Raw genomic sequence first — 22,459 nt, forward strand, 5'->3', positions numbered from 1 at the left:
GGGAGGGAAGAGTGTGTGCTTAGGTGTGGAAACCTACTGCATTATAACTATGACAAGGATCTATTTGATCACTGCAGACTATGGGAGGAATCCAAGCCCACACCTGAGTTTGATTGGATCCTGTGATAAAGCAGAGGCTTAGCTATCATCAAACCTAAGATCAATACAGAGTATTTACACCCTTGGACTGCGATTAGATTTTCTGCTACAGCTTGTATTTACACACTGTAAAGACACACCTAAGAACTGTGTTCAACTATTTTGGCAAAGTCCAAGTCCTCAGATTGAAACCACAATAAAAAAAAGCATTTACTTTTAAAATTGCCTTATTTCAGTGTTACTAATTTCAATGAGTTTTGAAGAAAAAATATTTGGGAAATGCATTTATTTGATTTCGTGCTGAAAGGTTAGCACAAAGGGAAAACAAGGGACGACCTCTGTGTCCTAAAAATGAAGCCAATGTAGAAGTTCCCTAAACTATAGAAGTCTATGAGAAAGTGACCCTCCTTTTCACTATAACCTCAGTAAACATATTCCTGACGAGATTATGGTCAAAATAGCTGGTTTCATGTTTTCTTCAATACAGCATTATCAGTTCGCAAATTAAGGTCTCATTTACAGTCAAATGTATGATTGGAAAGTTGCTACAACATACAAAAGACACTCTAGGAAGTGGCCTGTTATTCTTTTGATATGTACATCCAAATGAATATCGAATTTGACATGATGAATTACAGATTAACATTACTAACCGAGCTAGCTAGCGTGGATGTTAGCTAAAAAGGTAGGTTAGTTTGGTTGTTTTTTATGCTAACAGTACCTGGGTTTGCTGTGCCTTACTTTTCGCAGGCTCCACCCTTTCGCCACTTCCGGTTTTGAATACGGCCAAAATGCCAAACTTAATACCAATGGCGTGACGTGAATAAGCAAGGCTAGCTAGTTGTTGTGCTAAGCTAATCGACTGTCAGTAGCTTTATATTTTACAGACAGATGAGTGATATCAATTTTCTTCCCTAACTCTTCATAAGCTAAAAAAGTTATTTTTCAAACTATTCCTTCAAAAGGAAACTAGTAGGCCTACCTTTATTTAAATATAAGCCATCATTTTTCTCTTATAACCAAATGTTCTTAAAAGCTACACATATTAATATTATATATAGTCAGAAGTGCTCTTGACAGATTCTCCCATGCCAATATCCAGGACTAACACCTCTTCTGGAGGTTACTCGGTCGACAAGCTTCAAAGCTGTCGGAGTAGAGTGGAAGTGCTAGACACACACTCGCCTGAACACATTTCCTTCCTCAAAACTCAAACCCCAGTGTCTCTGACCCCGTGCTCTGCCGTTGCTTCTCCTTGGAGGCACACACTTTTGTCAACATAAAAGTGTGACCTTCCATTCCTAGCGCTCTAACTCTTGACTTTTCCCACTTTCACCCCTTGGATAGAACGGAGGGAATGACGCTCCCATCCTGTAATTCTTCCAGCTGTCCCCCTCCTTTCCTTCCCTCTGCTCCCCCCTTTTCTCCATCACTCCCTCTACCCTTTTTCCTCTTCTCTCATATCTTCTGCTTTCCTGAATTCCTCCAGTGTTCCCAACCGTCTGGTATGTTTCACACGTTCCCAGTGTTGTGTCAAGGAATGCTGTGCCTATTTTACAACAACACTTACTATTTATTTAAGGGTCCTTTTTGCTATCAATCCTCCTTCAGTTACATATAGAATGCAATAATGTCATACACACATGCTGTCAATGGGTTAAATAAGAGATAGTTGATTGAGATCTTAACGAGTTGGCAAATTTGCCCTCTGGAGGCCTAGAAATGTAATGTAATTCTAAAAATTAAGTTATTGATAGACCTTTTAAATCAGAGCCATTACAGTCATTAACAGTTTCAATCATAATTCATATATTTTTTTTATTGTTCTCAAGGTGTTCATGATTGACTGATTTCTTATTTTGCCAAAGAACGTAGTCATGCTCAAATGTTCACAAAACTACAAAGGAGTTCAGCTCTGCAGGAGGAACAATTTTATAATTTCAGCAAACATGCCGCTGCAGGTCACATCATCAAATGAATGAGCTTTGTTTGCTGGGAACCTTCCTGGAGTTGCTCTAAACCCTTCAACAGGAGGTGTGGCATCACTTTAACCGTTGGCTGTTGGCATACTACCAGGGCAGATGACTGTTCTGTTTGAACATTCAAATCAATCTTGTCCGGTGGGATTATTGGTAAGCAACTTTCACAAAAGTAAGTATGGTCTTTTTTCTTTCCTGAAAGTACTAGTTTTGACCTGAAGCACCAACTCACAATGTGTTTTACAAGCAAAATGGAGGAGATCAAATGGGATTAGATTACATTTCTAATACACATATTTAATCACCTGCACTGAGTAGTTTCCTCAATTGTTCCCTTTCTTTGTTCACCTTTACATGTTCTACAGTCCTTTTCATTGCTGACTGCATGCATTGACTTAAGAAGATGATCAGAGTCGCTGTCGCCCTCTGGGTTGCTCCAGGCCACATGCTTATCTAAGAGCCTGCTTAGTATGGATACAAGAATGTAACGGAAACACCTTCGAGGCAAACTTCACGAGGACCTTTATTTATGACGGATCCCACATAGACAGTTGGTTTGATAACATATGTTTGTTTTCTGCTTGTGAAATGAGCAATGTACTGAGACAATGTAGGTCCTTGAGTACAACCAGAGTATGACTATAGCATATTGTGTGTTATTCCGGTGTTTCAATGGCCAATATTAACATCAGTCCAATGGACAACAAATGAAAAGTGTAAAAGTATGTGTCACCTCCATTTGCAAGGTCCTGCCAAAAGACCTTAGGTAGCAATGCAGATCAACACAATGGTTAGACATTTTTGGAATTGTTTTAGTTTTTTAAACTGGTAGCCAAAGAATGCAGGATAACCATTAACAGCCTCGGACTACAGCACAATGCAGAGTTATTCATCACTTTTCTATGGCACTTGAGCTCCAGTCTTCACAGGAGAAATACAGAAATGGGAAAACAGATTTGATAAAAATATTTATTTTAAAGTAATTTAAGGTGAAAATCTCATGGGGATGATTCAATGACTTGCAAAAAGCTGACGTTGGAACAGTGATCCAATGATGGGACTGGAGGATTAGTCTAGACAATATGTTGCTATCTGAAGCATTCAGGTTTTAGTTCAAGTAGTATTGACCAATCATGTTTAAGTAAGGAGTTGCAAGATAAAAGCATGGATAACATTACTAGGTATGCAAAGGTTCACATGCTGGTTTATTAGGTCAAGGCAATTCAATACTTTAGATTTATATATTTGAAGGATAGACTGTCATTTGAAAATCAAGGTTATTTTACCACAATAATGGCCTAAGGATGCACACAGATTTCTCCCTCCATTTTTTTCAACAAAGGCTGTTCTACATGCTCATGCACCTGCTTCCTCACAGTAATAAGCTTTGCTCATTCCAGGTAATGTGATATTTGCAACAAAAAGCTTCCCTGATCAGTGTTTGAATGGGACCTGTAATTCTTGTGATTACTGTACCAACAACAGTACCACACAGGTGGTCATACCTATGATGATACGATGGATGCCCGGCAGTGTTTGATTTGTATAACCAGGTCAGACTAGGTGTCTGGTCTCACAGTGGGAAAAGGGGGAGAAATGGTACCCTTTTGTCGCTAAATCAAAGGCCCCCACAGAGAGGAAAATGGCATGCTGGGACCCAAACAGATGGCAATGGATCTTCAAATGACCCTTTTTCACAGACCAGCATGTGTCTAACACACGCTTACTTAAAGGTGGCCTTGTACACTATTGTAGGTGTGTGTGTGTGTGTGTGTGTGTGTGTGTGTGTGTGTGTGTATGTGTGTGTGTGTGTGTGTGTGTGTGTGTGTGTGTGTGTGTGTGTGTGTGTGTGTGTGTGTGTGTGTGTGTGTGTGTGTGTGTGTGTGTGTGTGTGTGTGTTTGTGTGGGTCTTTTCTGTGGAACTATCAATTCTGAAGTTAATGGACCAATTTCCGAGGTGTTGAGCTTTACACACATGGAATGTGAGAAAATGCCTTGTGTAAGTCTGTGTGTTTGTTTGTGTGAGTGTATGTTTTCAAGTGTACAACACCATCAATTTTCAAACCAATGGGCCAATCCTTCCCTGCCAAAGGAGTTGAGGTGCGGTTTGTTGATTGTAAAATCAATATTGAAGGCTCTCCTGGCCCAATGGTTCCGAAAGTGTGTATTCCTTGAAGACAGCTACGTGCCTTCCAGCAAAATTGTTTGATTTAGCTTTTATTTCATTCATCACCGGTATTCCCACCATTAAATATATCCCAGGTTGATCCATCAAGTAGTGGCCATTGTATTATTCAGTGTTGTGTACATTATTTACATTTGAATGCCTAATAAAACAAGCGTGCCTGTTAAGGCATGCAGTTGAAAATCATAAGGAGCAGGTTAAGGAATTATGCATTTCTAAGATAAGAGTCAGATTCCAAAGCTGAGTGCCTATCTGTTAGCTCAGGAGGTGTTGGGGATTGTTTCTGTGAACACTCACTAGTTGTCGTGTGTTAAAAACAGAATGATAGTTTGGGTGTGAAGAATAGAGTAGAAGCGCTGCTGGGTGTATTGCGATCACAAACCCTTTTTTCACTGAAAGATGTTTCATTCAAGTTCCGTGCCAAAGTTCATTAGGAGTTGGCTCAACTTGCAAACCTCCTCAAAACCTGTTTGCTGTTCCACAAATTAGAGCCCAAGAGGAGCCATATGTCATGATGTAACCATGGGCATCACTGACAACAACAAAAAGGGATTGCGTCGAAGCTGTGCTCATGTTACTCTTACCATCTAACTAGATTGGATTGCAAGCTCAACTTCCCCAACAACTTTCTAAACATCTCCAAAAACGTTCTACTCTTCATTGAACACACTATGAACTGTTGTTGAAGTCATAAATTCCGAGCCCCAGCCTCTCATGTAAGCCTACAACATATGGGTCTCTTGGTGCTGGCCAACGAAGAGATGGTACACATTCCATTGCAGGTGAAACAAAGTCTCAAACAGATAAATGTAGGTCACCCTATAAGGCACACTAGGGTTTGTGCGAAATGTATTATGCAGTTATCTGAAATGGCTATATGTATTTCAAATGAGAAACCGATTGCACCGAACACAGGTGTTTATCATGGAGCTGACCAGTGAATGTATTTTTTTTTTTGCCATTGTCAACTATTGCCAAACTTTTACTCGTGTCTTTTACCCCAACACACACACATACTTGTTTATGTCACCGGTAATGTAATGGCACAGACAGTGACATTTTGTGAGAAAAAAAACATACATAGTTGTATGGTGGCCGTTCGCAAACGTGACTGTGACTGTGCAGGTAGCTGCCTCATCATACTACCTTGATGACAATGTATGTTTTCAGTAACTAACCTGTGTATTTCACATGATGTGCAAATGTTTGAGTCAGTAAAAGTGCAATCCACTGTGGGACCATCCTTGCTGTCCACTAATGATAGCATTCACCACATTCCTCGACCTCAGATGAGAGCAGATACTCAGACATTCACAGAAAGGTCCTTCCTACTCCTCCCTGGCCTCAGGCCCTATAGATTTGAGCCGAACCCAGCAGGAGAAGACAGGAAACTGACAGGATTACACTGACTGGGTCTGCTGGGTGCTACAGACACACACGTGGGTAAGTATAGGTGTGTACCCACGGGTTGAAATGCAGGGTAGCTACAGAGGCCTGGGGGGCCAGAGGAATATAAAAAACAAACTAATACATGCTTCAAAATAACTTTTATTTAATTAACCTTTAATTAAACAGATAATTGAGAAATAATATTAATATATGCACAAACAGTCCAAATACATACAATAAAAATAAAGAATAAGTCCCAGAGACATCAAAACATTGTGACAATAGACTATTTTTGTATTACTTTATACATGCTCTTGATTTAATATTGTTTTTTTTGTCTCTTACCGGCCAAACAAAGCCATTCCTTAATTAAAAATATGCTGTATAGATTTATGTTGCCACTGCAAACAATAAAAAAATAAACAATTAATACAACTCGTGAATGAATGTGTTAATTGCCCGTTGGTTGGCTGTTTGGATCAGCACCTTAAAGCAACATTATAATGCTTTTCCACGAGGCAGTCCCAGGGCCAGTATGGAAATGGTTCAACCTGGGCACCAATTTTTTGTCAGCCTGTCACAAACATCAGAGTCTTATGTCCGAAGCCAAAGCGTCATACGTTAGCTACAACAGGTAATAGCAATAGGGGGGGGGGTGTTGGTGAGATAAGACTGCTTGGAGAATTAGCTATTTAGCCCCAGGGCAGGAGAAATGCTCGTAGGGCAGTAAAAGGCTAAAAGACTGACACCAAGCTGGCCTTCTTGGGTTGAACAAGTAATATTAGCTGGCTTACTATTTCTTGTGTTGTTGCTCTTTTTCTTAATGTTTGGTTGTGTTAGAAAAGTTTTTGACTGACAGTTCTGTCATTTACATTGAATTTACATATAACATAACAGCTGTCTATATTTATAACAGCATAAAGAAACAGTAAAACATAGTGGAAGCACTTTCTTGAAAAGCACACAGCTTTCCAACAACATATTCCAGTTAACATGTTTCATTTAGCTAACAGTAAAAATCCTTTGATATTGCTGAATGATAATCATATATTTATGTTACGGGCCGTCTCCACGGCAGCGTTAAAAAATCTTGAAACGCTTCTGCCCATTCACTTTGAATGGGGTGACGTCACTTTTTTTCGCTTTCGCCGAAATGCATTGTGGGCAGGCGAGCGGAGATTCTCAGGATTTTCAAGATCCAAAGTTGAACAATGTTCAACTTTGAAGCTGAGGAGGAAGCGTCAGCCAATCAAATCCCGTGTACGCAAATCTGACAGTTCAAGCTCTAGCCAATCAACTCCTGAACAACAACAAAAAGCCTGCGTTTTATCCAGTTTGTACACAATGATGGAGAAACTTAACAAGCAGCAGTGGTCCACTGAAGAGACCAGCTACATACTGGGAATCTGGTCTTCCGAAGAGGTACAGAGGAAGCTGGAGCACAATCGGCCATTGTTGTTGTTGTCGGTGTGAGCTGTGAGGGGTTTCTGCACGGTTTGGCTTTATGAAGCAGGCACGCAAACGGTTACCTCATGACGCAAACGATGACGCAATGACGCAGCACCAGTCGGACTCTGGGCGGTGTGAAAAGAGCCGGAGCTAAACCGAAGAACCGGTTCTGAACCTGAAAAGCTCTAGCACGGAGCTTGAACCGGAGTTGCGTTGGTGTGAATGAGGTATAAGACTCTCAAATGCATTAACCTGTTAAGCCCCAAGCCTGTTTTTCAGGCCTCAGGCTCGAAAATGACATTCCCAGAACAAATTACCATATCTTCACTTCTAAAAGGGGTAAATGAATAATCTTTTTTCTCAAAGCAATGATAAACCTGTGAGTTGGATGTAAAAAAGTCAGAATCAATATAGAATTGTTTTATTTTAAAGTAAATTCAGATTGAACATAGTAAAACATTTTAAATTATAGTGTCCGTCCAAAAAGAACACATTACTTATAGTGAAAACCACCCTTGAATGATGGGATAGTAGACTAAAAGCTTTAAGAATCCAAACTATAACATATAATAAGTACCCTGTATCAAGATTGATGCAAAACAAGTGACATTTGAACTTTTTAGAGAGGTTTAGCAAAATAAATCCCACCTTTGGGTGGATTTGGGTGGATTTGCCGTTTCTCTGGAACCCATTGGTCGATTTTGGTGATTGACACCTCTTTTGAACTGTTAGAGCCAATAGAATCGAAGGGGAGGTTCCACATACACACGTTACCATTGAGGAGTGAGAGTGACCCGCACGCAGTCACGAGCTATGTTATGCTCTGAAAACTGAAAACTGAAACCTAGGCTCAAACTAGTAAATATGAAGATGGATTATCAGTAATCATTTAAAAGTGACACAGACACATTGGATTAACCATTGGATTAACCTTCAGCAGCGTTTTTATCGTTTTAATGCCATTGAACACAACTTTTGATCAGAACAACAGTAAAGGTAAGAATATCTCTGTGTTTGCTCCGTAAAGCTACGTTGTGTGATGTCTGAGTTTGCTTCCCCTGTCGCGAGTTCTGGTCACTCAGTGATGATACTTATATTTCTGGAATCTGTGGAATCTCAGTTTGCTAATCGATATCTTGTTTGTGCAGATCCGATAAGTAATAAGGGTATTTTACCGAGAGTTCTGTGCTAAGTGCGTTAGCATTTTTTCGCTCAGGGCTAATTCAGAGCCTTTATTATTACCCTTGTGTTTCATTTAGCTAAAAATGGTTCATATTGTCAGTTAGCTGAGTTTCTTTCCGTTAAGTGGATATGACACATTCATAGTTTGTTAAATGTTAAGAGGCCCTCAGACGCTGTTTCTTGCAGGATGTTGCAAGCATGGGGATTAACAGTTAATAGCAGGGAGATAAAAGAGAAAGAGTCTGGGCCTAGACATTTTACGATGAGCATTTCAGTTCATACAAATGCTTCCTTATTTCAGATTAATCACACACAGACTGCGGCATATAAACACTTAATTATTGTTTCTTAAAAGTATAAATGCATAATTGCTTTACTTACCATACATGTAAAATGTATTTACAGGCCTTAATAAATACACCTTCATAGTTAAACAAGCCATGGGTAAATATCTACATTTTTGTAATGTACTGAATTTATGTATTTCCGCGTTTATATGTTAATGAAGTAGATCATCACTATAGCTCACACATCACAAAAATACCTCTGACGCTACCTCACATTTTATTCGAAGGGGACTGTAACCGCTTTCTTGACGCCTTTAGTCTGGCCATTGAAGTTTCTCCTTTGAGAAATCAAACAGAAAAGATACGTTGTCGGCAGGATTCGAACCTGCGCGGGAAGATCCCAATGGATTTCTAGTCCATCGCCTTAACCACTCGGCCACGACAACTTGATACAATATGTCGGTTGGGTAGCAGATTTAAATTGGACGGATAATAATAACCCTAACCCTAATCCTAACAATTCCTTCCAATTCTAACAAGGTCCTAACCAAGTCCTAACAAAGTCCTAACAATTCCTAACACTTTACCGACCCAAGTCCTAACAGGTCCTAACCGACCAATGACAGGGCAGTGTATCGCCACGTGACATTGAAACGGATGGTACCGCCCATTCCATCTCCAACAGTGTTGACAAGGAAATAACAGAAGAAAAAGTGGTATTTTCAAGCAAATTATAATAAACATGTATGAATATCAGCGTTATTGTAAGGGGCACGTCGCTTGCAACGCGGAAGATGTTAGGATTACACGTACTCAAAACGTTCAGTAACGATGTAGTAGCGAACAATGTTGTGTGATAATAAATACAGTGGCTCTGTCCAAGGTGATGCCGTGACGTGATTGGCTATGTCCATTGTGAACTCGCGGCGTGATTGGTTTAGGTCCATCTACAGTGGACAGCGATTATCATGATTGGATTATAGATTGCAGATCGGGCAGCCGGTGCCATACAAATAGTACAATTTGATCCAATGGCCGTCATAAAGTTGGAAGATAAACGTAGTGATAAAACGTTTTACTTCGAGTTGCTGAGTGATATTAAACTGGAAACAATCATGCACAATCACTCTGCTCACATTTAGCTTCTAGAAATATTGCCTGTAGTGAAAAGCTGCTGTTAAAGGGAGCACAGCACCATCTAGTGGCGGTGTTTGGAAACATGTTGCTGATTAACATTCAGTGACGTTTCTCTTTATTTGCGCTCCAAATTAAAACGTTGGTTAAAATAGCGACAACTGAACACAATATGTCGAGGGAGGGCCACGATAAAACATGAATGTATATAGAATGATATCTTAACCAGTTTTGCTGCTCTCATTATTTTTGACGAAGCTATTTCCTGTTGGGTTTGTGGGGTTTTGGAAACTGTGTCAAAACCACATTTTCAATGGATACGAAGAAACAGTGGTGGAGGCGATATGAAGAGCCTTTGCTTGGTTTGCATATTTGTAACAATATAAACAGTAGTAGCTTTCTGCAATTAAAGTGTTATTTAAGTTAAAGTAGTAGTTTTAGAAGTACTCAGTGCAGAAAAAACGTCCTAATATAGTATGTAAACAAATAAATCATAATGTAGTATGTTGAATAAAACCAAATATAATATTAAGATAAGATGTCAAAAAAAGTATGCCAGAAAAATATAGTATAGTATGACAAAACATATCATAAAAAGGTGATAGTAGGTATGTCCAAAAAATCAGAAAAACGACTTAGTATGTCAGAAATATGATAAAGTCCCAGTATTATAAAGTCACAGTATCATAAACATGTATACATATTGTATTTAGAAAATATCATCAAAAAGTCCTATTTTATAAAATCATAGCAAAGTATGTCAAACAAAAGTAAAAGTCATAGTATAGTATGGCAAAAATATGATGAAAAAAGTACAATATGAGTGTTAGAGATGTTTCGATTTGACTTCTGGGTAGCTTGCAATTCCACTGACCTTGAAACACGCAGCCGTCTCGTTCACCATGCTGTGTGGATGCCTCTATGCTGCGCCATGGACATTCATATCCACCCACCATGTGTTTATGATTAAAATGTTAACAATATCACAAGATTCTCTATCATCTCACTCTATCACATACTGTTGATCTCAAAGTGCACAAGTGTGTTGCATTTCACTTTGAAATGGTAATTTATCTTGAATTTATCCTTAATAATTCCTGTGCTTATTTATCGGAGAGCCCTCATTTTTTAATTTGTTCACTTGCACCAATGAATAATACTGGTGAATAATTGTGACCTCAATATTTATCAAAGTCATTTTGATGATCATTTTGGCCATAATCGTGCAAGATAATGTGTATTAAGTGACCTTTACATGCTTTTCCCTCTTTCATAAAGCGAGATTGCAAGGAGACAGCAACTGAAATGGCATGGAAATATTTGGACATTTGAAAAGGTGTGTATATTGTAATACTGTAAATATTGTAATCCTCGCATCCATAACAAAATTAAAAAAAACATAATCTCTAAACAAAAGTAATATTCATCCATGCATTCAAAACATGAGTACTTACAGCCACAGGCCAGGATACAGGGGACCCTGCCACTATAGATTTACAATGGGACCGTTGTGTTATTTGAGTGTACATAAGGTGCCAGCGTACATGAAAAAGGATCAAAATAGAATAATAGAAATACAATTCATAGAGATCCAAACCACATCCCACACGGTTCTGTGTTTATTTAACTTCTATCTATTAACAAAAGTGGCCCCTTGGCTAAGCAAAGTGAGTTTTGAGGTGCCATCGCTTACATGTTTATAGCACACACATCTGTACAGTATTTCATTTTACATTCTGTTTCATCTTTTTCTATTTCACATGTATAGAGTTAACTTATTCCTGCATTTGACATACTTTTATGTGACTAGCACTATTTTAATTCTTAATTTCTTGTCTTAAATATACTGTATGCTCTAATGTACCTGTTAATATGACAATAAAGCTTCTGAACATTGAATTTAGAAAAACAAGAAAAAACATGTTACCAGTAAAATTGCTAATAGCCTCTGTGTTAAAATAATTGTAAAATAAGAACAATGAGCGACACAGCATGTTACATTTCGTGATATAAATTATTTATTTACATTTACAGAAAAAATGACCCCATCAAGACAATGTAGTAATAACTATTGGAAATAGAACCCAAGATACAGAAGCTGGCGTTGCCGCCCAACAGAGAGCTCTATAGTAACATTGTGCCCTCTGTCAAAGGTCTCCTATAACACAAGGTGCAAGGCATCACGTGTAGCCCACCCCCCCACCCCCTACCGGACCGACAACACACACCTCAGTTAAAGCCCGTTACCCTGCTTTGCACTACCCCGCTCTGCCCCCCCCCTCATCTAGAAACGACAGACACCGGCTAGCCCGCCTCTACCAAAAGCTCACACGTCTAATACACATTCACACACTCACGCTCACATTCCTCGATGCCTCCCCCCCCACGACACCTCATGGTTCAGTCCGTTTGAGAAACCCTGGGCGGAAGGTGCAGGAAGACACATCTGCATCTGTGTGTGTGTCGGGGGGGGGGGTTGTCTCATCACTGTCTCTGCAGCACCACCGTCCTCCCCGGGCTTCATTAGAGTTCACATTGGGAGGAGAGGGGAGAGGGGGTGAAGGGGAAGCAGATCCTACAAGGAGAGGGGGGGGGACATCTAACGCCACAGCGCTCCCCGTAAAGCGGAAGGGGGGTGGGCTCTGTCCGGTGTGTGGGGGCTCAGATGAGCCGGGTGGAGGCACGCATGGTGTTCTCCGTACTGAAGTGGACATTGTTCTGCTTCTGCCGGTTGATCCTGTTGGTCCGCGGGCACTTCCTGTGAAGGGGGGGGGGGGGGGGGGGGGGGACAAGGAGAAGCATGTTACAGCTGTACAAGTTCATTCTGAAGCATTCTATTTTATGGACTGAATAAAGCCACTCTACCATTTGACAAAAAAACCTTAACTACTAACGTCTGGCTAATAATTGGGGCTGCATGATTTGGAAAACTGTGATTATGTAATATGCAATTGTAAAGTAACTAAGTAGATTTACTCAAGTACAGTACTTAAGTACCATTTTGAGATACTTGCACTTATATTTGTTGCTACTTTGCTACGTCTACCCTAATACAATTCAGAGGTTTATCGTGTACTTTGACTCCACTACCTTTACCTTTAGTTACTTTACAGATGTGGATGAATGATGTGAAATATAATCAACTCTTAAATCAGACTTTAGTTCCACCTGGAGTAAATTCACAAGCTACCCTGCAGTATACAAAGTCATTCAAACAAATTCTGAGTACTCCTGCCACCTCTGGCTATATGTTTTGCTATATGAGGAAATTATTATATATATATATATATTTTTGGATCAGTTTAGCCTTTATTAGAGATAGATTTGAAAGGGGGATTTAAAGGAGTATCATGGTTTAGGAGAAAAATACCATTATTCAAGGTTCAATACAATACGTATACAGCCAATAGACCAGACCACTCCCATGTGTAAAATCAAGGATCCAACAGAAAAACAGAACTTAAATACATGCAGGACTAATCACAGGACAACACACAGCTGGGGAGGGGGGGAGTGAAGGGAAAACACAAAGGCACCAGGTGAACAGATCAGGTAATCAAACAGGAGGGAAAACACAGGGGGGGAAAGCTCTTCAAAATAAAACAGGGAAACAAAGACAGATTGTGACATTTGAAAATACAACAGTAAAAACACAGATTGAGACACGGGGATGAAAATGCTTCATGTTCCGATTCTAACCTGCGTCCAACTCAGCGGGGACTGACAGTATTCACATTATCATTGAAAAATGTATTGACATCCCATGGTGGGAGTTTTAAGAGGATCTATCCCCAACAAGAATTGTATTACATTTGTAGAATACAGTTTTTTTGCTGGAACTTCTCCGCAGCTTCACAATACTTATTTTAGTATATTTTCACATATTTTGCCTTTGGACGTTGCGCTAGTCCATATTTTTAAATGACTCTGCTGTGTTTAAGGGTATTTATCTATGGATTTGTTCTTTTCTTTCTGTGGATGTGTCTACAGTAGGAAGGATACGATATTGTGGGAACAACATTATATCTCACAGTGAATCTCCTTCCAGCAGACCTTCTCCAACATGTGACAGGATGGTATACACAGGTGGCAAACATAGGATTGACCTTCTTCCACTCCCACATGTTTGACCTTTAAGTGAGCGGTAAGTCTTTATGATCTAACTTAAATGGAAGCACTCTCCGTATGTCTGTCCATAACCATTCATCCACTCCAGCAGATAGTGGGCGTCCTGCTGTAGACCAGAGGGAGTGCAGTTTCAGGGTTGAGCTCTACAAGACATAAGTATTAGTTGTGCCTTACACTCAGTGGAGTGTTTCGAGTGGACTCCTATTAACCGTAACACTGCCAGACAGCATGCTGGGTAATGATGTGACTCGCCCTGCTAGTTCAGAACACAAAGTCAGTCTGTCCAGCAGAGAGGGGACAATAGGCACTCAAATCTACGTCTTTATAAACTGTAAAGCTGCAACAATAGTCATCGCAGAGAATCAGTTTTGATAATTGATTACTAATTGATTACTCTTCAAAGTTGTTTTTCGTGCAAATATCTCAGATAATGTTGGTTCTCTCCTCTTATATAAGGAGATGTGTTGCTTTTATCCGTTATATATAATTTAAAAGTTATTTAACTATATATTTTAGGAATAATTAGCTTCGGTTGTTCCTTTTTCACTAACGACCGCCTTGTTGCACATTATCTCGCTTATATCACGGCCACATACTAAATAAACCGACGACTTGACTTGACTCACAATATTGATTTTAAATGATTTTATTGACTTCAAAATATTTGTATTGCTTCTGCTAAGAAAAAAATGGTCCGTTCCCCCACGACGTTCCAACGACTGGAACTGTGGTGAAAGCAACATAACTTAAAAAGACGGCCTCACTGATTGATGTTTTCTCTAACGGAACGTCTACACAGCAGCGTTAAAAAAATCTTGAAACGCTTCTGCCCATTCACTTTGAATGGGGTGAAGTCACTTTCCCTCACTTTTCGCCGAAATGCATTGTGGGCAGGCGAGCGGAGATTTTGAGGATTTTGAGGATTCAAAGTTGAACAATGTTCAACTTTTGAGGCTGAGGTGGAAGCGTCAGCCAATCAAATCCCGTGTACGCAAATCTGACAGTTCAAGCTCTAGCCAATCAAACGGCGTGTATGCTGGGAGAGACATACCGCAGATCATTTCCTCATATTCCAAAAAATGGAGGAGAAATTAGCGGTAGCGAATCAATCACCCGGTGCTTTATGACCAGACCTACCGGGATATAAACCGGAGGAGTCAGGCATGGAGGGAGGTGGCAGAGACAGTGGTAGGTTTTCGCCTGTTTTGGGGAGTTTATATCCAGTGTACTTCGGGCTTTTTTGCTTCGTATGTCGCGGGCGGGAGATTCATGTGATTGGTTGCTCGCAAAAAATCCTCAAGCTTCAGATACGCCCACCTCCAAGATTTTTTTAACGCTGCTGTGTAGACGTACCGTAACTGTCTGTTGACATTTATTTTCCTTTAACCAGTCATTACATTACATGTTACTTGTTAGACGCTTTTATCCAAAGTGACTTACATACTCAATACTGTGGGCAATCCCCACAGGAGCAATTTGGGGTGAAGTGTCTCAGGGACACAACCACATGCTGACTGCAGTGGGACTCAAACTTGCTATCCTCTGATTCGAAGATCAGCGCACTAACCCACTGCGCCACACGCCTCCCCTTTAAACCATGTTCCTGTTAGTGTTTACTTCCTCTCTGTCTTCTTATGTTGTTCCCTTTAGTGTTTACTTCCTGTCTGTCTTCTTCTCTTGTTCCCTTTAGTGTTTACTTCCTGTCTGTCTTCTTCTCTTGTTCCCTTTAGTGTTTACTTCCTGTCTGTCTTCTTCTGCTGTTCCCTTTAGTGTTTACTTCCTGTCTGTCTTCTTCTGCTGTTCCCTTTAGTGTCTACTTCCTGTCTCTCTTCTTCTGCTGATTTATCTGAAGTCCAGTGCTTTGTCTTGTAACCTCTTTCCTTCCCTTGTACTCTTTTTCTTTTCTTTACAAGGGACCGTTTGGCCATTAATCCAAAGTTCTGTGCTCTCCACAAATATAACAATGAATATTCAAAAAGTATTTCACAATTTTCTAACTAATATTTGTTGTCCACAGCTGACGTTAAATCGACCAGACTTCTTCCTGTGGATTGATATGACTGCACATAGTCCATAAATCCTTCTTAGCAGAGGTGTGTAAGTGTTATTAACAACCTCTTGAATATCCAATTGACCAATGAGAATTGAGTATTCAACTAAGCCGTGTAATAAATAATCAAAACTGCTCCCTATCTCATTTTATCCTTCCTCTTATCGTCAGTTTTGTATAATATATTAATTAATTTGGCTCCACTGTAACAAGTGAGAGGAGTGTCATGTATTTTTTTTACTTTTACAAGGGCTATTTTTATGAATATCGCTGAGCAGGAGGAAACATTAATGGAACAGTGGCTGTATTCAGTGTTCCTCTCTTTTCTTTATCTCCCCTTTAAAACGTCTCTTTCTCATCTTGTCCCTCCCCTTCCTTTGCTCAGAGGAGCAGTTTCGTCTCGGCCAAAAGTCTTTTAAAATCTTTTATTAAAAGTCATAAATTGCTGAGGTCAGCCGGGAGGCAGACAGCCGCAGGCTATATATGTGTGTGTGGGTCTTTACTGTGAATACAAAACAGATAAGAGAGTGCGCTAACCTACACAGATATCAGCATGTATCTGCGCTTGTATGTAGGTGTGTGTGTGTGTGTGTGTGTCTGTGGAATTTGACAGTGCTTTCTCTCTGTGTTGTAAGCAAGGTGACCTTTCATCTGTTTCCTCTGGAGCTCCACATTCCCCCCGTGACTCCCAAATACAGACAACATGGAAAGAACTGCTGCCAGGTTCATTAGTGAGCTGTGTGTGTGTGTGTGTGTGTGTGTGTGTGTGTGTGTGTGAGAGGGCCATGACTCACCTGGTAATGCAGAGCACCACCACGCAGATGATCACCACCTGCAGTGCTCCGATGATGGAGGCGATGAGGACGTAGTGCAGTTTGCCCGAGCCTGGCACCACATAGAGCACGTTGTACTCTTTGATGTCACACTGGGGGCCCCTGAACCCTGAGTGACAGCTGGGAACACACACACACACACACACACACACACACACACACACACACACACACACACACACACACACACACACACACACACACACACACACCACACACACACACACACACACACACACACACACACACACACACCACACACACACACACACACACACACACACACACCACACACACACACACACACACACACACACACACACACACACACACATGCAGAGCCCACAGCACACACACACACTCACACACACAGAGAGAGAAGAAGAGAAAGAGAGGGGAATAGAGTCATTCTTCGCACTGAGAGACAGGTTAATTCTGTCCGTGTTCCTAATGGAGACGTGGGTACCTGTTGGAGAGCTGTTGGGGGGGAACAATGTGTTTGTGTGACAGTGTGGTGACTGTGCTTTTTCTTTGCCGGGACGGTGTAGATGACTGATAAGGTGGCGGTGTTAAAGGGAAGGAGGGAGAGAGTGTATTTTTGAGGTTAACATTCATCATGATTTTCTCTTGGTTTTCGGCCTCTGTCAACACTGAACCTGGAAATATAGTAGTGCGTTCAGAGGTTGCAGGCTAGGTAACTAGGAATGGGAAGATAAAATATACAAAGTTATTGTGATGAATTTCCTTTTTTTTTGTATACTGAATATAAACAGTACATCTATTACTTCATAAAATGTATTGTAATATTACTTCTGTATGTTAGAGTATCATTTGAAGAGTTTTAAGCATATTTGTATTATCGGGATGATAGCGTAGATCGCAAATGTAGCTATACAAACCAGACACACACTTAACACCAGAGATAAGGAAGCTACGGAGATGCCAGCCACTGTGATTGGCTATCTTGGGATGCTACTGTCAGTAAAACACAGGACTGGTATTATGTGGGTACCTCTTGTAATCTGTGATAAGTGCGGAGGTCTGCATCCTTGCAACTTGGTAACACGAATATTACGCAGAGTCTTGACCTCATATAATGTCAGTATATGTTGAGGTTTTATATCTATGAGCATTTCGCGTATAAACAGACTCCAGGTGTCGTCGTGACTGTATTTATCATATGAATTTGTGATCATAAAATAGGGAATAACAATATCTCTGTTCAGGAGGGGGTCACAGTTTGCCATCTTGAATCCAAATTGTAACTGGGCTATATGAACTGCGTCACAGATATGATGTGATGGTCCACAGCGTTGTTGCCTTTGGACCAAAAGAGGATGACGAGGAAAACATTCATATTATTCAGGTATTAGAGAAAAACCACCTGAAAAGCATATAATCGGTGTTGTCCAATTTAGCCAACACACACACACACACACACACAACACACACACACACACACACACACACACACACACACACACACACACACACACACACACACACACACACACACACACACACACACACACACACACACACACACACACACACACACACACACACACACATACACACACACACACACACACAACAAATTGATATGATTCGACATTAAACAAACTAATTATAGTAGATTAACTACATTATTCAAAAGTGTACAGTAATTTACAAAAACGCGGGAATAATAAACGGAGCGCTCTCTCCTTCTCCTGACAGCCCGTCAGTATCATGCAGCTCGCGGATCCAGTAATGAGTGACCCGACAGTAAAAACTAAACATATCTATAACTAGTTTAGGTAGTTTTGAGAGGTAATTAAAATAGCTACGTGTGATTTTCTAACCTGAAGTGTGTTTTGCTCTGCTCGCCGCTGCAGGGGATCATGCAGAGCTGCGTGTCGACTCGTCAGCAGCAGCCGATCTCTCTCTCCTGTCAGATTAGACTTTACTCGCATTTATGTCCATATCGATCAGATCTAGCTAGTTCTAGCTAATGATATGACTAACTGCTTGTTAAAAGACAACCTAAACAATAAGCGTCGCTATGCAACCGGATGAGGCCACAAAGTATAGCGCAGCATTATGCATTTGTTTACATGCCCACCGGAACCCCCGAGGCGATCTACCAACAGATCAACGCACAATCAACCCATACAGGACATCTCTTTCTCCACATTAAGTGTTTAGACATTAGAATTGACAATTTTTGTCTGTCACATACTCTTTTGTCTGTCACATACTATTCTTGTCTGTCACATAAGTGGCGCAACTGGATGCCGGTATTGCGCTCAGGGAAAATTATGTTGACCGGACATTTTGACCGGAGAGATTTAGATTTGCCGGACTTCAGCATATTTACCGGTCATTGTCCGGTAATTACCGGCTAACGGGAACTCTGAAACACACACACACACACACACACACCACACACACACACACACACACATAGAGAGACTAATGGAGATGATTTGTGTCCTCAGAGAGGAGCTAAAATGGTTCCCCTTTTAATCTCTCTTTCTCTCTCCATCTCCTCTCTATCCCCCGTCTTCCTGTCTCCGGGGAGGTTGTTACCCACCAACACGTGCACATCCTCATTTAGCACAGACACACACACACACAGTCTCCTTCACATTCTCTATCCCTTCGACCTAACGCTGGGAAAGATCGACGTTGCAACCTTGTTCTGTTTGTGGTTTGTGCTCCGTTTCGCACTGCACTCTGCTTTCCTTCTCATTAGGACACACAGCCTGTAGACCCTGCAGCCAGCAGGGGGCAGCAGAGACCTTCCACACCCCCTCCCCGCTGAGCACTGCTCTGTATGCATGCACGATGTGTGGCGGTACGAGAGAGGTTAGAGAGAGATAGAGGGAGGGAGAGATACCAGGACCCCCTGGCTGCTACACTATCAGGCTGGAGAAGACATTCAGTGTGTGTGTCTGTGTGTGTGTGTGCGAGTGTGTGTGTGCTGGGTTTTAATACCGCTCCTCATTGTGCCTTTATGTAAATGCTTGTGGATTTTGTGTGAATATGTACGAGCGCTGTCATTTTCAGCTGTGAGACTGCTGTTCTGTAAGTGTGTGTGAAGTGTGTCTGAATTTGTGGCAGTTTCCAGTTTTTTCTATACAAAATATGAACAGTATGTCCTTCAAAGTGATGACATTTTGCTGAACCTTTTTTTCTTTATGAATAGAATAGAATGGGAGGGATGAAACCCCTCTTTAATGGTCACACATGCAGAGCACACAGCACACACAGTGACATTTGGCCTCTGCTTTTAACCCATCCTAGCACCAGGAGTCTAGTACTAGGAGCAGTGGGCAGCTATTGTACAGCGCCCGGGGAGCAATGGGAGTGGGGGGGGAATGGGGTTGTCCGGTGCCTTGCTCAAGGGCACCACGGCAGGACCCAGGAGGTGAACTGGGACCTCTCCAAGTAGCAGTCCACACTCCATATTTAGGTCTGTTCGGGGACTTGAACCGACGACCCTACGGCTCACAGTCCAAGCCCCTCCTGACTGAGCCACTGCCGGTCAGTATTTATCCATTTAACATTTTTTGAGTACTATAATGTGCATGTTTATCTATTTTATGGCCATTGGAAAAACGAATCTAACAGCAAACAACACTGAAAGAGCTACTTGTACAAGATTGATATCATTACTTATGTTGATCACTTGCAAATGATACTGTTTGCTGCTGTAAATAATACTACAATATTTCACCAAAGTCATTGCTGAGATCTGGGAATCTGGGGCAAGAAACAAAGCCTCAGGTTTGCCAAACTTCGAAAACTTCTCTCGACTAAGTTTAGTTCTTGTTTAAGGTGTGTACCTCCATCACAGACTGACTTCCAAGCACACGGTTTCACTGCAGTGAGGGATTTCTACAGACGAGTTATATCTAAACTCTTGGTTTAGCCGAGTTGAAAACTTCTGAAGATCTTTTCCTTCAAAACGTTGCCTTGAAAAAGAGGAATGAATGATTTATTTGGAGCCAAACAGTGTGCCAACAACTGTTGTCTCCTTCAGTGAAGTGTTTTTTGTCATGCACCTGAGTATTTCTGCCAGGATGTGCGCACACTTGGTCCCTTTTTAAAAATCTTTCAAGCTTGTTTGGTGACAAGTTATCGTAGCTAAAATGCTGGCCAAACCAACAGAAGCATCATCCAAGTAGGAATAAAGCCACAATCATTCTTAATGGGGATGGATTAAGTTTAGTACTAGAATTAGGGCTTGGTTTCCGCCAGGGTTTTTTGGCCACTTGGGAACAACGTAACAATCTGTTATCAACGCTTAAAATTGTACAAGATTGTTAGAATTAGTTATGTTGAGAACTTAAGCAAATAAGCCAATTATCTTGTTTTTTAGGCTTGTTTGCTGCTGTTAACAATACTACAACATCTCACAGCTTCTGGGAAGACTCTGATGACACATTCAAGCTGTCAATCACCAATGACGGTGGTGTGTTTACAGCCAAGTTTTATCATTGGCAGATATGACAGTGCAACAAAATGTGGGTCCTCAAGATGAAATCATCATCAAATCAAAATGAAGCTTGTGTAATAAAATCATAATGTGAAGGGAAGGAGGACACACCAACATGATTCATTTGAAGCAGTGCAGAATTCCAGCCAGAACTCATACACTTCCCTTTCTTGGCTCTCTGGCTCGTATTCATTCAAGATAAACAAGCCTGATTACAAATAAACAGGCTCTTACACTAAATGTTAAACTGACTAGCCATCCTACATCTTACATTTTAAGGAAGTAAGAGCAACATGAAATTGGAAGTGAAAAGATAGTCTTCTTGCTCTGTAGGATTTGTTTATAGCCATAGTCAGTCAGAGATACAATGTAAAACCTCTGTAGCCAATAATAACTTGGATGAATATAGTTTAATTGATTATTACATAACATTCCATGCACTGTAGCTTATAATTAGCTATTACAAATAGAGCCTTAATGATGGCTAGCTATTAAAAACCCATTCAACTAATTAAGAACTAGAAGGGCCAAGTCTGTTTCCATAAGTGAAAAATAATGTGTGTATGTGATATGGATCCACTCCCAAAAGGTCCATGGCCCATGCTACACCCCACAAGTTGTATGACAATAAGCCTAACAAGAAGAAATAATAAAAAAAAAACAAAAAAAAAACACCTTGGTGAATTTGCCATCTCAATTCATTATGCTAAAACTGAAGAATATAAAAGAGGATATATAATGCTCCTTTTCAGGTTCATACTTGTATCCTGTGTCTCTACTGTGACACGTCTCCTTGCTTTAATGTTCAAAAAGCTCTTTATTGTTCTCATACTGCCTGTGCTGCAGCACCTCTTTTCACCCTCTGTCTGAAACCAGAGCCCAGTCTGCTCTGATTGGTTAGCTGACCAGCTCTGTTGTGATGAGAAATGTCCCGTCACTTATCTTATCACATACTACGTGTTGGAGTGCAAAGTGTTACGTAGTGATGTCATTATTTGGGATTTTGCCCACCATTTAAATGAACAAAAACCTTTATAACGCACTACAGGAAAGGGGAACCCCAAAGAGCATAATAGGGCCTCTTTAATGTTCTGCTTCTTATTTTTAAAGCAACCAGATTTCACTCCGTTTTCAGCCCTGAAGCGTTGTATTCTTTAAGAAAGCCCCAAAGCTTCATAAGGATGCCCCGCTCGTTAATACAATCCAGTTTTTAATAAAAGGGCAAGTTTCCCCAATACCACGATAGTGATATCATCCATAT

At 40.7% G+C, this 22,459-nt stretch overlaps 1 protein-coding gene and 1 non-coding gene across 2 annotated transcripts in view; both read right to left on the reverse strand.

The window, feature by feature from the left end:
• Nucleotides 1-8,934: 8,934 nt before the first annotated feature.
• Nucleotides 8,935-9,016, reverse strand: trnas-aga. The gene has a single exon. It is a non-coding gene; the product is annotated as a tRNA-Ser (tRNA).
• Nucleotides 9,017-11,699: 2,683 nt separating this feature from the next.
• tmeff2a (transmembrane protein with EGF-like and two follistatin-like domains 2a) overlaps nucleotides 11,700-22,459 on the reverse strand; it is a 125,465-nt gene continuing 114,705 nt past the window's right edge. The window contains 2 exon segments of the mRNA XM_034134658.1: nucleotides 11,700-12,462; nucleotides 16,677-16,835. Of these exon segments, the coding sequence (XP_033990549.1) occupies nucleotides 12,366-12,462; nucleotides 16,677-16,835 (256 nt within the window). The 3' untranslated portion in view covers nucleotides 11,700-12,365.

Source organism: Trematomus bernacchii, unplaced genomic scaffold, assembly GCF_902827165.1.
Source record: "Trematomus bernacchii unplaced genomic scaffold, fTreBer1.1, whole genome shotgun sequence".
In the NCBI taxonomy this organism is placed as follows: Eukaryota; Metazoa; Chordata; class Actinopteri; order Perciformes; family Nototheniidae; genus Trematomus; species Trematomus bernacchii.